The sequence below is a fragment of the Diorhabda carinulata genome, chromosome 3 (genome assembly GCF_026250575.1).
Source record: "Diorhabda carinulata isolate Delta chromosome 3, icDioCari1.1, whole genome shotgun sequence".
Taxonomy (NCBI): domain Eukaryota; kingdom Metazoa; phylum Arthropoda; class Insecta; order Coleoptera; family Chrysomelidae; genus Diorhabda; species Diorhabda carinulata.
In genome coordinates, this window is record NC_079462.1 from 35,374,136 (window position 1) to 35,389,692 (window position 15,557).

Here is a 15,557-nt window from a genome sequence, read left to right on the forward strand (position 1 = left end):
CACAATCGATTGTTTATACTACGTTTATCTATAAAACAAAAACACTGATGGGATTACGAGAATTATAATTAACATTAATGTGAATAAAATTTCGTAATCAAATTTGTAAATTGTAATAAAAACTGAATCGTTTTCTATTATATTAAACTAAGAAGTTGTAAAAAACATAGACAAAATAAATTGTCTGTTATCGATTCGCAAATTGAATCGAGTTTAATCTAAGGTAGACAACCAAACGTACGTACACACGTTAATTGTGTTGCCTACTATAAAGTTGAGTTTCACAAAAATTTTCTTGTTCAACTAGACATCCTTGTTATTTCCCGTAGTCGAATTATAAAGTCTTTTTTGGTCGACCTTCTTGACGTCGACCTAGACACCACCGAAGACCATCATGTATGTATCTGTTGATATTCTTCAGTCCTGAAAAGTGCGCGGTTCAGCGGTGAACTCAAATTTTGAATATTTGATCGAGTAACATTCTAGCACGTTAAGGTAAGTGCCCTTTTTGGGAAAGCAATTTAACGTTTACGTTTTCGACAATAGGAAATGGATTCGGTTTATTCAGTTTTATTTAAATTTTAAAAATCTGCGTACAATAGAAATTAGAAATTTTGTTTTAATTCAAATATTTTAAAATATATTTTTAATTTATAAGAATATTTATGACATATATCGTTTTTCTGCACATAGAAGGATGCTAAAATATTAATTTCTTTGGAACTTGATGGAAATATGGATATTTGTTGATAAATTTATATTTTAAATAATTCCTGTCGGTGTTTAAAATGTTTTTACCTGTTTATGTAGCCTCTTTCGACGTTAAGTTCTCATCCCCCATAAAATGATGCATTTCGATTATTTCATGTAATATCTAATAAGTTTTGTCGAAATATCCGAATATCTTTTTAGGGCTACAATTCTAGAATTCTTAGTAAACTTATTAGGTTTTGATTGGATCAACTTTCTAAACCTAAAAACATATTTATGGGGTTTAAAATCAGTACATCCCCTCGTAGCTTCTTTTTTGTGAGATGTCGTCCATTAGTTTATTTAAAATATTTTGTCGTTGTATACTAGAAAGCGTTGGTTATAATTAATATAATTATTGTAACCCAAAATTATTAGTAAATATTTTTCGTGGGTGTGATTTAAGTAAAATGTTTGTCGTTAGGACCTTGAAAATTAATAATCCCAAATCACGAATGAAAATTTAATCTTGTTTAAAGATTGATCTAGAATAACTTCAATTACAAATTTAATCTTTTCAAAGATCCACACACGACACACCTTTTTATAAAACAAGTATTTTTATTCTTATTAATCTGCAATCCAACAAACTCATTATACTACAATACGATTTTTGACAAGTCATAAGATGATTCTTCAACTTTCTTAAAGGTTGTTGAACGTATAAGTTTTTCTTTGAGTTTTTGTCTCAAATTTTATTTCGATAAATTCAAGCAGCTACTATTTATTCTTTCACTTTTGTTTTCAAAACTGTCGGCAAATGCTTTACGAAATCTCGTAAAAATTTGACATTAATGATGGTTATCGATAGAAAAATATGAAATAGTTTTTTTCTGAATGTATAAAATAGTATAAATAAGAAATATCAGTTGACAGTTTTTTGAAAATTCTTCTCTATCCATTATTGACAGTTTCCTTTTTGATTTGGAATGATTGGTCTGATATTTTTTTAATAAATTCTATTTGATAGTTTCTGAAATAATTATTCTGAAGCAATTATTCAAAAACTCGAAAAGTTTATATAAAATAATCAAGCTACAATCTCTGAAGACATAAAAAGCAGCCAACTGCACCGGAAAAATTACCAAAAATAAAAAAGAAGAAACTGATGTAAACAATGGGATGTCAAAAACATAACCTCGAAAAGCGAAACTTTTAATTCCTGTTTGTGGCAAAAAACAAAATAGAAAACTACTTTGAGATATAAAAAGCGTAATTGAAATAAAACTTTGTAAAAGATGAAATTTTTGTGGTGACTCAAATGGTTGGAACCAACACAGCCAGCTGCTAGAGAATGCAATCAGGTCTTATTTCCGAACTTTCAAAGATCTTAGCGATACTATCTGTTTCCACATATAATCCCGAGAAGACTTTTTCTTCTTAAAACTCCACAAACCAAAAAAGACAAAGTAATCAATCCAACACGAAAGATAATTGATTAATTCGTTAAAAAGAAAGCTTGTAAACTAAATTTAATTTTATAATAAGGGAATTTGCTTCTATTATACATATATGTAATAAGTAACACTTCATTAAAAGAATTTGGTTTTCTCCAGCTCCCTCCCAATCCTCCAAAGCCAACATTTCATTAGAAGAATTTGGTTTCCTCCAGTTTCCTCCCAACTCTTCCAAGCCAACATTCCATTAGAATTTGGTTTCCTCCAGTTTCCTCCCAATCCTCCAAAGCCAACATTTCATTAGAAGAATTTGGTTTCCTCCAGTTCCCTCCCAATCCTCCAAAGCCAACATTTCATTCGAAGAATTTGGTTTCCTCCAGTTCCCTCCCAATCCTCAAAAGCCAACATTTCATTAGAAAAATTTGGTTTCCTCCAGTTCCCTCCCAATCCTCAAAAGCCAACATTTCATTAGAAGAATTTGGTTTCCTACAGTTTCCTCCCAACTCTTCCAAGCCAACATTCCATTAGAATTTGGTTTCCTCCAGTTTCCTCCCAATCCTTCAAAGCCAACATTCCATTAGAAGAATTTGGTTTCCTCCAGTTCCCTCCCAATCCTCCAAAGCCAACATTTCATTCGAAGAATTTGGTTTCCTCCAGTTTCCTCCCAACTCTTCCAAACCAAAATTTCATTAGAAGAATTTGGTTTCCTACAGTTTCCTCCCAACTCTTCCAAGCCAACATTCCATTAGAAGAATTTGCCTTCCAACTCTCCCAAGCCAACATTTCATTAGAAGAATTTGGTTTCCTCCAGTTTCCTCCCAACTCTTCCAAGCCAACATTTCATTAGAAGAATTTGGTTTCCTCCAGTTCCCTCCTAATCCTCAAAAGCCAACATTTCATTAGAAAAATTTGGTTTCCTCCAGTTCCCTCCCAATCCTCAAAAGCCAACATTTCATTAGAAGAATTTGGTTTCCTACAGTTTCCTCCCAACTCTTCCAAGCCAACATTCCATTAGAATTTGGTTTCCTCCAGTTTCCTCCCAATCCTTCAAAGCCAACATTTCATTAGAAGAATTTGGTTTCCTACAGTTTCCTCCCAACTCTTCCAAGCCAACATTCCATTAGAAGAATTTGCCTTCCAACTCTCCCAAGCCAACATTTCATTAGAAGAATTTGGTTTCCTCCACTTCCCTCCCAATCCTCCCAAGCCAAAATTTGAAGAATTTGGTTTCCTCCAGTTCCCTCCCAACCGTCTCGAAATTTCGTTCTGGCTACGGCCTTTTTCCTCTTGGTCATCAACTTCTAAGCTTGTGCAGATAGCGGTCGCATTTGGAGGCAGACTAAACACCCAACGTATCCAGGTGAGTGTTCAGGAAGATACTTCAATGTGAAGAGCTACGTAATTGGATTGGAAATGCTTGTTCACAGATTATTGGTTTTGGAAGCTTTTGCTGGGCGTTATTTTGAAGATATATCACAATACTACTCTTTTGCCTCAATTGTCGTCGTATATGAATTCTTTTTCATCAAGACAACAACAAGCAACGAGACAGCTGTTGATTCGCCGTGGCCTCCTCGTTTACCAGATTTAAATAACATCGAATATGTGTGACATGAAAAACGGAGAAAGTTCTAGAGTTAAAAAAAAAATTGTTTAATTGTCGATGCATTTCCTTTTGGATTTTACTGTTAGGTATTGAAATGTTACTTTTGTAGCTAGTTTCAGCGATCTTCTTTGGGTTAATTTATATAATCGTTGGTTATTGTTGTTTACATATATCAGTTGCATTAAAAATGATAATTAAATAGGTAGTTTATTATTTTGGATACTTGTAAACAATGATTAAAATTAAGAAATTATGGGATGAATGTTTTTAATGTTTAATAATTCAGGATCATTGTCCAAAATGTTTTCGCGTCATTTTATTAATAAAAATGATTCATCATTCGTGATGGAGGGGCAAGAATTTTTTTTGAGGTTCTTAAAGATATTGCTAGCAATTAGAAGAAGTAAAACCACACTTTTTAATTACTTTCCTAAAATATAATAAAGTTACCACTGAACTTCAAAATCAGCGTTTCTTTTGGGTTTTTTTTATTAAAAATTAATCTACGAGGTACAGTTATTATGTAACTAACGCCGCTACAATAAAGTACGCATGCGTCCAAGGTTAACGACTGTCAGTTGTTTATTCTTAAGCCTACTCTTTCGAATGGGATGTATACCGTGTTTGTAGACAAATCAGTGTAGCTGTTGCCTTTGTTTGTATAGGGTTTGTTGAGCAAAAGATTGTTGTGAAATTTCACAAGAAATTTGAAAAAACTACAACTGAAACAAGTGTATGGCAATGAATGTTTGTAGCGTCCACGTGTTGTTGATGATATCGAAAGAGTGGGTGATCTTTTTTCGATGCGACAGTGCGATTGTTGAATCTACAGGAATTTTCAAATAATGTTCACATGAAAATTAAACGAATAGTGTGTGCAAATAAATGGTTTTTTAACCTGAAATTTTGTTTTTTATAGTGGCGGTAGTTATGAGGGTTGATTATTGGGTTATTAGACACGATATCGTCCTCAGCGAAAGCGTCAAATTTGACATATTAACAAAAACATAAAAATCAAACTATTTTATCAAAAATAAATATTAATATCAATTTTTTCTCTGATCGATTCGATGTTATTGATTGAAATTCCTACTAGGCCATTTTACATAAGTATAAGTGCACAAGTGGAATTTTAAATGAAGTTGCCCTCGTAAAAAAGGTCGAAAAATGTACCAATGAAACAACTACCAAAACATTTCGTCGATTCGAGTGTGTAACCGGCAGTCGCATGGTTTTACGGTTTATTGACTTTCGACGTTAATGAATAATGTTAATATTTTTTTCGTTTCTCTCTCGTCAAGTCTTTAGTGCAACTCGAATAATTAATTATCCTTTTCTTCATTGTTGATTTAGTTGAAGGAGGATGTTGTACTGTTAGATCAATACTCAAATAATAACTTTTGCCACTTTATACGAAGTAATAAACGAAGTAGTGACATAAAATCACAATGAACTCACAGTGGCGCCGAAAGTTTTCAAAGTATGATTTTTAATACAATGCACGAACGCAAATTTTTACTTAGATTTTATTTTAATGGAGAAGCGGACTCCAAAACACCTTGACCAATTTTTTTTAATGAAAGTGACAAGAATTTTTTATTAGACGGATTGAAATAGTACCTGAACATCGATCACAAGTTTTTGAATACAGTTGCAACTGAATCATTAATTAATTGATTGTTTGTGTGAATTAAATTTCTGAATGAAACAAAAACATATACTAATCAAAACGTTACTAAGTTGATTTCCAAAAAACTTCGTCCCAATGCTTTTTTCTGATGTATAGATGACCTACAATGGACAGACTTCATATTCGTATCCTTGGAATCCTGGTAGCTTTTTCCCATGACGCGTAAGTCCTGATACATACCTTTTTCTTCGTTCATATCTCCTAAATTTTCTGAAAAACTGTCCAGGTGACTAAGAAGCGAGTGGAATTCAAAGACGAAAGCTATCCAGGCCTTCATCAAAAATACCGGATTTAATATTTTCCATAGCCGAGGAAATTTTTGGCAAATGTGAGAAAAGCAATTTTCGTTTTTATCTAGCGATTCATGATGCCCAATATTTCCATGTAATGTATCACGAGCTAAGAATGAATTCAGGACTATATTTTTCTTTACGGCTTCCATTTTGTCTTTCAAGTGTCAGTTACTTCTTACCCAATGGTCTTGTTTGGATTGTTTGTTTACTTTGTACTGGCAGCAGATTTATTTCCATTTTGAGCCGTCATTGTATTCTCAAGATCGGAATATATATTAAGAATATTACACTTTGGCGTTTGGTTTTCACAATCCCACAACTCATGGCTAAGGAACACCGAGTTCACCCATAACTTCAATTTGTAGACACTGATTTCTTTCGAGACGTGGGTCTTCTCCCTTAACCAGTTTTTATTCTAAGTATACTTGCTGGGTAAAACTTTGATATTGTGTATTAAAAAATATGAAAGATGTTAGAACAAGCAAGGCACAACTCATTGTAAAATCGACTGCTCAAAAATTTAACAATGAAGGCAACAGTTTAGAACAAACACTCGCGGTAGTGAGTGCGTTACTGATAGAAGAAGAGGAGAAGGAGAAAGAAAAGAAAAAGGAGGTTTTGGATTCATAACACTAACAGAAAAAGGTTAATTTGGAGCTTGTCGAAGATGACCTTGAGTTTTTTGAGTACTTCAGGATGACTCACGATAAAATTGATAGCGATAGAATTATATAGAGAAGAAACTAATTTTCGTCATCGATTTCAACCAAAAGAAAGAAGAAAGTAAATTGAAATATTTAATGTAAAAATAATATATTGAAAAAAATCAGTTATGATTTAATCTAACAAGAATTCTATCAGTCCTTAAGAAGTATTATTTTTAGTACTTTTAACCTCAAGTGAAATAGGTCTGGAGCTGCGTCCTTCTGACCCGATTGTAGGGATGCACCGTTCTTAGCTGTTCCAGTCTAACATCCATTTTAGGATTTGAACAACGAGCACTACAGAGGGCAGACTACGTAGAACCCGAGTGTGCGACCACTGGATCGGTCTGGTGGATGCGCTGTCTTGGAAACGTCCTCCGTAGCTCCGGGGTTTCTATCGGACATGCCGAAGGTGCGGAACGCCGTTGATGGCCGTGACGACGCAGTGGTAGCGCGGCTTAATACATTGTCCATCTTGTCGCTAGTTATCCCATTGGAAGATGCATTCTGCTTGCAAATTAAAAAATTATTTCGTCCTATTACCTATTCTTGGTAAATCTATTGCGTTATTTCATTAGATTTGTTTACTTTTTTGTTTTTGTTTTTAACCTAGGATTTGTTCATCGATTCTGATTGATTCGAACAATTGGAGTATCCGCTTCGGAATAATTTTATAATTTCTTATAATTTCCATGTATACATTTTATTCAAATTCATTTGTGAAATGGATAAACATAAACTTTTTGTTTAATAATTAATTTTGATGGTAACAGGAACTACAATTTAAACAAGATTTTCGAATTGCTACAGCCTTGACATTTTGTATTGATCTAATTGACAAGACGAGATTTTGTGAGGTGTGACTAATAGAAACAAAAGCACGTAGGATATTTTATCATATAAATGACAACCCATACTGTACCTGCTGGAAATCAAAATGCAGGTATCTGACTAATAGAATTAGAATTTGAACTTGACTATCATTTTTGGTTCGTTACATATCATATCAAATTACAAAACATATTTTTTAAATTACCTTATCGAGAGAATTAAGGGAATTTGATTGACAGACTTTTTGTAATAAAATTCTGAACTCATTATAATTAAATTTTGCTTTGTCCTGAGTTTAAATAAAACTTCTTTTAAATTCCTATTTTGTGCTAGATTATCTAAAGGGTATTTCAACATTTTTTAATTTAACATTTCCTGCTAAAATTCTTTATGTGCTGTCTTTTTGTTTGCTATTAATCTGGTTTATTTTCTAAAAAAAAAAGGAATCTAATATCTATATATTTTTCAGAAATAACTTTTATTAGATCCGATATGTGATTTATAATAATAATCAATCAAATTGATGAATTTTTTAAAATATTTCTTCCACATAAATTTGAATGATACGAGGTCTGGCTATTAAATAACGAGACTGCGCGCCTAGAGGGCGCCCTAGACAGGTAGTGCATTGGGTATCTAGATATTTTGTCTATATACGCCCCAAAACTCGATTCCTTCACTATTATAGTATTTGTGTAGTAGCTGTTTGAAACGAACGTGTTTTTTTCTTGTGGAGCAACGTATCAATCTCAAATTTCTCGTTAAATTGGTAAAAAACTCCGGCTGAGTGCTATAAACTGTTGCAAGCGGCCTTTGGGGATAATTCTCTATCTGGTGCACGTGTTTTTGAGTGGTGTAACTACTTTTTAGAGAGCTCTGAAGATGACCAGCGCCCAGGTCGCTCTTTCACCGTTTCAACTCCGGAAACAGTGACCAAAATCAACCAAATAGCGTCGAATGATCCTCCGGATGATTGCCGAGGCTGTAAACGCCGATAAAGTAACGTTTAGAAAAATTCCGTGCGAAGTTGGTGCCAAAAAATCTGACTTCTGACCAGAAGCTCTTGCGTCAACGGGTCTGCTCAGATTTCCCTTGAAAAGTTAGAAAAAGATCCCGGATTGATGAAAAACGTTATTACTTGCGACGAAACGTGGATTTTTTAATACCATGTTGAAACAAAGCGATAATCGATGCATTGGAAGACGCCTGAATCGCCCGAAGGATCAGATTGTCAACCAGACTTACTATTTGTCAGTTTTGGCAACACTGTACACCACAACTTGGGTCAGTAAGCGCACTCCACTGCTCGAGCACCCGAGATACGTAACCAGATTTTTGGTTAGGTAGTGCGGTCCATGAGTTCTTGGCCTCATATAGGGACTTTCCACAGGATAATCACGTTTACCAGCACTATCTTTCCCATTCCACTTAGTCCAGAGCGTTATTATCTTAAACCCAAGTGAAATGGCTTACAAGGCGCTTTTTGATTGTTGAGATAAATATTAGTGAGTGGCAAAACAGAAAAAATAAAGAGAAAGCTTTAAGAGGTTGTAAGTTATTGAATTTTTATTGGAATCCTTAATTGGGTGTACGCTTGCTTCTTATTATAATGTTCCAGTCCACAATGCTTCGTTTTCCAAGGCTACTGAAGCCCGAGCAACTCTTTCTGCAGCCTTAATTTTGATGCCGTCTATCTACGACACAAAAATCTGATTAATTATAAGTTTTATAATATATTTGCAAGGTTTTCATATTTCATATTTTAAATATACCATCACCCAATAACATATGACGTTTATGACCAACTTTCAAAAGATTATGTGTAAAGTTTCATGACATTTCGATAACGGTGAACCTTCTAGTCGTCCAATTGTTCCAAAAAAGTCCACAAATTCCTTATAGCTAATCGTAAATTGGATTAACTGAGGCCTGCATGAACAATGGACCATGAGAAAGGTTTTTTCAAAGTGGATGCTTAGTTTACTCACAGCCGATCGAAAACAACAACGTGTTGATGATTCAGAAGAGTGATTGGCTATGTTTACACGTAATGAGTCAGATATATGACAATGGAGGAAACATGGAGCCATCACTTCACTTTGGAATCAAAACGATCATTATCTGAGTGGATTACAGCCGGTGAACCACGTCCGAAGCGTCCAAAGGCACAATAGTTAGCTGGAAAGGTTATGGGCTCAGTATGTTGGGATGCACATGAAATATTGTTCATTTAATATCACCTAAAGGGGGAGATAATCAATAGCGACTACTACATGGAGTTGTTGGATCGTTTGAATACAAAAATCAAGGTAATATGTTTCAATACGACGCACCGATTGAATTGAACGAATTACACTTCGAATTGCTTCATCATCCACCGTATATTCCAGATCTGGTCCTTAAATGACTACTTGCTATTCGCTGATCTCAAAAAAAAAGCTCGTTGGTGATAAATTCAGCTCAAATGAAGAAGCAATTTGCTGGAAGTGAAACCTATTTTGAGATATAAAGACAAATACCTCTAAAAGCACGGCATCTTGAAGTTGGAGAAGGGTTGGAAGGATTGAAGGAGATTTTTGCTAAAAAAATGTGTTTTTCTTAGTTAATTACTCGACTTATTGAATGATGTGTTACCATAAACTTTTGAGACCTGATCAAACTACCACTACATTATCACCAATTGACTAGATACTAGGAGAAAATTCAAAAGAATCGTAGTTGGCCAATAGAATGAACGTTGTGTTTCACCACACACACGTTTGATGACTCGCCAATATTTGCCTGAGCTTGTATGGTATAATTTTGAAGACCTCGTATCTTATTTAAGTCTATATAGAATTTATTTACGTACGGTAAAACTAAATTCAACTTTACCTAGTCTATACATCATCTAATGATTATTTTTTAGGACATAAATAGTTGAAATGTCAAACTTATTAGTACTAAGTCTATATTTGGTTAAGATGGTAGCTGGTCATGGTAGAATGATGGAACCTCCCGCAAGAAATTCCATGTGGCGGTTTGGATTTCCTAATCCTGTTAATTACAATGACAATGAATTGTTTTGTGGGGGGTACGCAGGTACGTTGAGTTTTATCAAATGTTAAATATGAGGTGACTGTGTAAACTGTTTTATTTTCAGTGCAGTGGGAACAAAATGAAGGTAAATGTGGAATCTGCGGAGACGCTTACCACATCGAACAACCGAGACCGCACGAAGCTGGGGGTATTTACGCTAAAGGAATTATCAGCAGACATTTTAGTGTTGGCCAAAATATTGATATCGAAATCGAATTAACAGCTAATCACTACGGAAGATTCGAGATTCTGCTGTGTCCTAATAATAATCCCAAGCAAGAAGCTACACAAAGTTGTTTTGATAGGTTCCCTTTGTATTTGAATAATAGAGAAACAAGCTATATAATCCCGGAAAATGGGAAGAAGAAAGCAGTTTTTAGGTAAGTCTTTGAAACCGCACAATTAAATAAATTATCAAGGGGCTAATGAAATGATTGCCTGATTGTCAGGACGTGGTTCTGGTATGGTGAGGTCTAGCTCTCTTATCATCTCTTGTAATCTGCCTTACAGAAGTCTTCCTTAGATTGACAATTTTAGATACCAGACTATCTCGTATGTTTAAGTTTCTTCTTATATACCTAATCCATTGGACATTTTCCAGTTTCCAGCTGTCCTGAATTTCCTTTCGGCTCTTGTTTTTCCAGCATATATTTTACACATATTTTGTAGATCTTTTCCATTAATTCACACATTCTCGCATTGTTTCTACTGTTAGATATCTGCTAATGGCGATGTTGACGCTGTGATATTTGCATAATCTAATTCATAACCAATTTCGTTGTAAGGGATTCAGTCTTCTGTCTGCAAACTTATTAATGTTGAGTCTTTTTGCTTCTCTCTCGAATTTTCTGTAGATCTCAGACATTCTTAACTATAATAACAACCATTTTCAATATGCAAGTGTCAGTGAGAAGTTGTGGGAGTAGATTTGGGAGTAGCTCACCGTGTTTCAATTGTAGGTATCAAGTTCGATTACCCCCGTACATAACTTGTACACAATGCGTTCTACAATGGACTTACTACACTGGTAATCAGTGGGGGATGTGCCCAAATGGTACACAAGCTCAGGGTTGTGGAAAATCGGAAACGTTCAGAAATTGCGCCGACGTGGCGATACATTCTAGTAGTGGGGGTGCTGTACCCCCAATATTTGTGGAATCTTTGAATCCGTATCAGTTATTTTATAAAGATCATAGACGACCAGCACCTTACAATGTAGTACCACTGGTAGTTCGAGATCAAGTTTGTCTTCCTCATGGCTTATACAGAATGATTCCCGGTATGGCGGATTGGTGTCAGAAAAATTGCTTGAAGTATCCACCAAATTGCCCATTGAACATTTGTACTTGCCCGTAAGTATGATAGCTTCTTTCATTTTATTTTTTTTAATTCTACATTTGAAGAAAATTTCGTAATTTTGAAGTATTTTGCCATATACAGATAGTTTTAACTAGTCGTGGGACACCCTGTATAAATTATTGTATATATATTTTACAAGAATTGATACAATTCAAAATCACCGTCAATCTTAATTAATTATTTCCCAGACGATGAATACGGAAGTATTCGAAAGCTCAGAAAATATATTAAAGTTAGTCCACTTTGGTGTTTCACTGCCACGATCTCAATAAGAAGCCGCTAATAATATAGCTGGCAAAGAATTCTTCACAATTAATATACAAATATATTGTAATTATTTATTTCTACCTCTATTATTGTTTTTATTATTGTTTTTATTTTTCTATTGTTGTCGCTAGCACGTTATTTGCCGGGCATGAAACTCATTCTCTCTTTGAGTTCTGGCATAAATAAATAACTTATGGATGTTTTTCCTTTTAACAAATCAATAAAAGTTTTATGTTAAAAGTTAATTGTATTATTTTTAATTCAAATAAAGTTTAATAAAATGTAGTTGAGTACGCCTATGAGTCTAACCTGAAGTTAGCCGTTCCTCTAATTTGATAATTCTACACAGTTCTCTGTTATATATCGACTCAGATGAATATTCTATTATTTAGATGTACAATATAAGGAAAATACTAAAAAATTATGTCAATTTTATATGATATAATCAAGAAGTTCTATTTCTGTAGAAGGATTACATATGATACATTGAACAAAATTTAATTATACTACACAATTCATATTATTTCTACGGAAAAGGAATCTTAACCTCACAAATAAGGAATTTTATCCATTGTCAACGTAAGTATAGGTAATATTCCTTTTTTTTTATAAATTATTTTATATTGTTACTATTATTATTATTGGCCAATAATACGTGAAGGAACTGACCTGAGATGATAATATCTTGCAATATCAGATCTAAAACTTGCATTTACTTCTGTGAATTGACAGTAACAAATCTTCAACTCATTGGATTAGTAACAAATCTTCAACTCATTGGATTTTCTTCAGTCCAGATATTTATCTTCCATTCATCTTTAATAATTCGCAATTATTTTGTATTTTGATTCAAATTTAACTTCTATTTCTTATAACTTTGCACTCCCCATTCTCTTTTTTGCTGATACGCTTTTTCCAAATAATATGACTGACTAGACTTTTGCTCTTGTCTCCTCACAATGTCCTTCACTTTTCAAACACTTGTCAGTTCTTATATTTATGTTTTTAAATAAACTTTTTATTTCATTAATAGTTTATGAATTTTCACTATTATGGGTCATTTTGGCAACAGTTTCATATATTTTAAAAAAAAGTCAATCTTCCACTAAGTTTTATATTAATTTATAATTAATAACATTATTCTATGATACAAATTATGATTTGTACATATGCAATCCTTTTAGAATATATCATTTTTAATAATTAATTCCTTATATATAAAATAACTATAATTAATTAACTTGCAAATATCAATTCAATTTCTTTTATTTTTTTTATCGATTTTCTGCCTTTAGTTTAATTATTATCTTTAGTAAAACTAATCTCAATAAATTATAAATTTTCATTATGTACCCACCTGTTTTTAGATTTCTGATCATTTCAATATATATAAAAACATGATTGAAATGTTATGATTAATTTTAGGAATACTTGTGAAGCTGTCGGTGCTTATAAAGGAAATTTAGCTGCAGACGTTTTTTGTATGGACAAGTGCATAGTTTATCCAAATGAAAACTGCCCTTTAACAGACTGTTCTTGTTATGAAGAATGAAATAGAACACGCCGAAAAAAAAGAGAAAAAACTGATTTAGAAACATTTTATTCAACCCATAGAATTTTGTGACTATTATTTGGAAATACCGTTTTTTAAAATTTGTACGAAATTTTGTAAAGTAAAATATTTATTTTGTTGTTGACGTTTATTTTAAAATCTGGGATTGGAATGGTTCAAAATAGATTTACGGACAGAAATAATATTACAAGAATGGGGGGAGAATAATAAACAATATATGACAATAAATGGCACTAGAAAATGGACTGAGGGTAAGCAAAAAGTAGAGATTTTCCTTTAAAATGTCTCGTTACCTCTCATGTCTCGCGCGAGAGTCTCGCAGAGATCCTGCAAAAGTCTCGCAATTTTTTATGTTTCCTGAAAAATGAAATCAACGAATTAAATAATTTTTTATTTTAACGAATAATCAAATATTAACAAAAGACATCTATATGATGTAGTATCAAACCAGTTTCCTTATGGTTAACGAAACCCGGGAAAACAGTCTTTCTGTCGGTACAGATGTGGCTTTGATGCTTCATCGTATTGCCTATAGCATTTCTATAACTTAAGGTAAAACTGGAGATTGAATTGAAGCTTGAACTCAAGATGAAACTCTAGTTTAAGCCAAGAATAAGCAAATGTGCTTTATTTTTCGGGTCACGTTTGAAACAACATATTTTGTCAATCCTCGCGGAAATATAACCCAACTTTTTCGAAAGAAAATAAATTCGTTTGGTTGGTTTAAAATTTGGTATGTTTAAGAAATGTGTATGAACAAAAATGAACAACAAATAAAAATACTCTTATCAAAATGCCTTTCGTGTATCAAAGGCAATAATTTCTGATAATTAGATAAACTTTCAGATTTTTGCGAGACTGTAGAACGAGATTTGAGATAAGACTTGGACAGTCTCGTCTCGTTTCGTAAGGAAAAGTATCGTCTCGAGTCTCGTCAATAATATCGTGGGATAGTGGAATTATCTCGGAAAGAAATATGTTTCAATAAAATTTCTGATAATTAGATAAACTTTCAGATTTTTGCGAGACTGTAGAGCGAGATTTGAGATAAGACTTGGACAGTCTCGTCTCGTTTCGTAAGGAAAAGTATCATCTCGAGTCTCGTCAATAATATCGTGGGATAGTGGTATTATCTCGGAAAGAAATATGTTTTAACAAAATTCCTGATAATTAGATAAACTTTCAGATTTTTGCGAGACTGTTGAGCGAGATTTGAGATAAGACTTGGACAGTCTCGTCTCGTTTCGTAAGGAAAAGTATCGTCTCGAGTCTCGTCAATAATATCGCGAGCTAGTGGTATTATCTCGGAAAGAAATATGTTTTAACAAAATTCCTGATAATTAGATAAACTTTCAGATTTTTGCGAGACTGTAGAGCGAGATTTGAGATAAGACTTGGACAGTCTCGTCTCGTTTCGTAAGGAAAAGTATCGTCTCGAGTCTCGTCAATAATATCGCGAGCTAGTGGTATTATCTCGGAAAGAAATATGTTTTAACAAAATTCCTGATAATTAGATAAACTTTCAGATTTTTGCGAGACTGTAGAGCGAGATTTGAGATAAGACTTGGACAGTCTCGTCTCGTTTCGTAAGGAAAAGTATCGTCTCGAGTCTCGTCAATAATATCGCGAGCTAGTGGTATTATCTCGGAAAGAAATATGTTTTAACAAAATTCCTGATAATTAGATAAACTTTCAGATTTTTGCGAGACTGTTGAGCGAGATTTGAGACAATACAGTCTCGTCTTTTCTCGTAAGGAAAAGTATCGTCTCGAGTCTCGTCAATAATATCGCGAGCTAGTGGTATTATCTCGGAAAGAAATATGTTTTAACAAAATTCCTGATAATTAGATAAACTTTCAGATTTTTGCGAGACTGTAGGGCGAGATTTGAGACAATACAGTCTCGTCTTTTCTCGTAAGGAAAAGTATCGTCTCGAGTCTCGTCAATAATATCGTGGGCATCACTATTTCCGATGTTTTGGAATAAAATACGATGAATTATTGAAACAA

At 33.5% G+C, this 15,557-nt stretch overlaps 1 protein-coding gene across 3 annotated transcripts; it reads left to right on the forward strand.

Moving 5' to 3' along the window:
• Window positions 1-381: 381 nt before the first annotated feature.
• On the forward strand, window positions 382-13,613 carry LOC130892086 (uncharacterized). Of its 3 annotated transcripts, XM_057797319.1 has the most exons (5): window positions 382-495; window positions 10,180-10,352; window positions 10,414-10,729; window positions 11,309-11,701; window positions 13,401-13,613. In XM_057797319.1, exons 2-5 carry the CDS (start codon window positions 10,196-10,198, stop codon window positions 13,525-13,527), a joined length of 993 nt encoding a protein of 330 aa, XP_057653302.1. In that variant the 5' UTR covers window positions 382-495; window positions 10,180-10,195; the 3' UTR covers window positions 13,528-13,613. The 3 variants fall into 3 exon arrangements, 1 of the variants encoding a protein (XP_057653302.1); XR_009058985.1 differs by lacking the exons at window positions 382-495; window positions 10,180-10,352; window positions 10,414-10,729; window positions 11,309-11,701 and adding an exon at window positions 12,099-12,554 and having other exon boundaries at window positions 13,401-13,549; XR_009058984.1 differs by lacking the exons at window positions 382-495; window positions 10,180-10,352; window positions 10,414-10,729; window positions 11,309-11,701 and adding an exon at window positions 12,099-12,564 and having other exon boundaries at window positions 13,401-13,502.
• The last annotated feature ends 1,944 nt before the right edge of the window (window positions 13,614-15,557 follow it).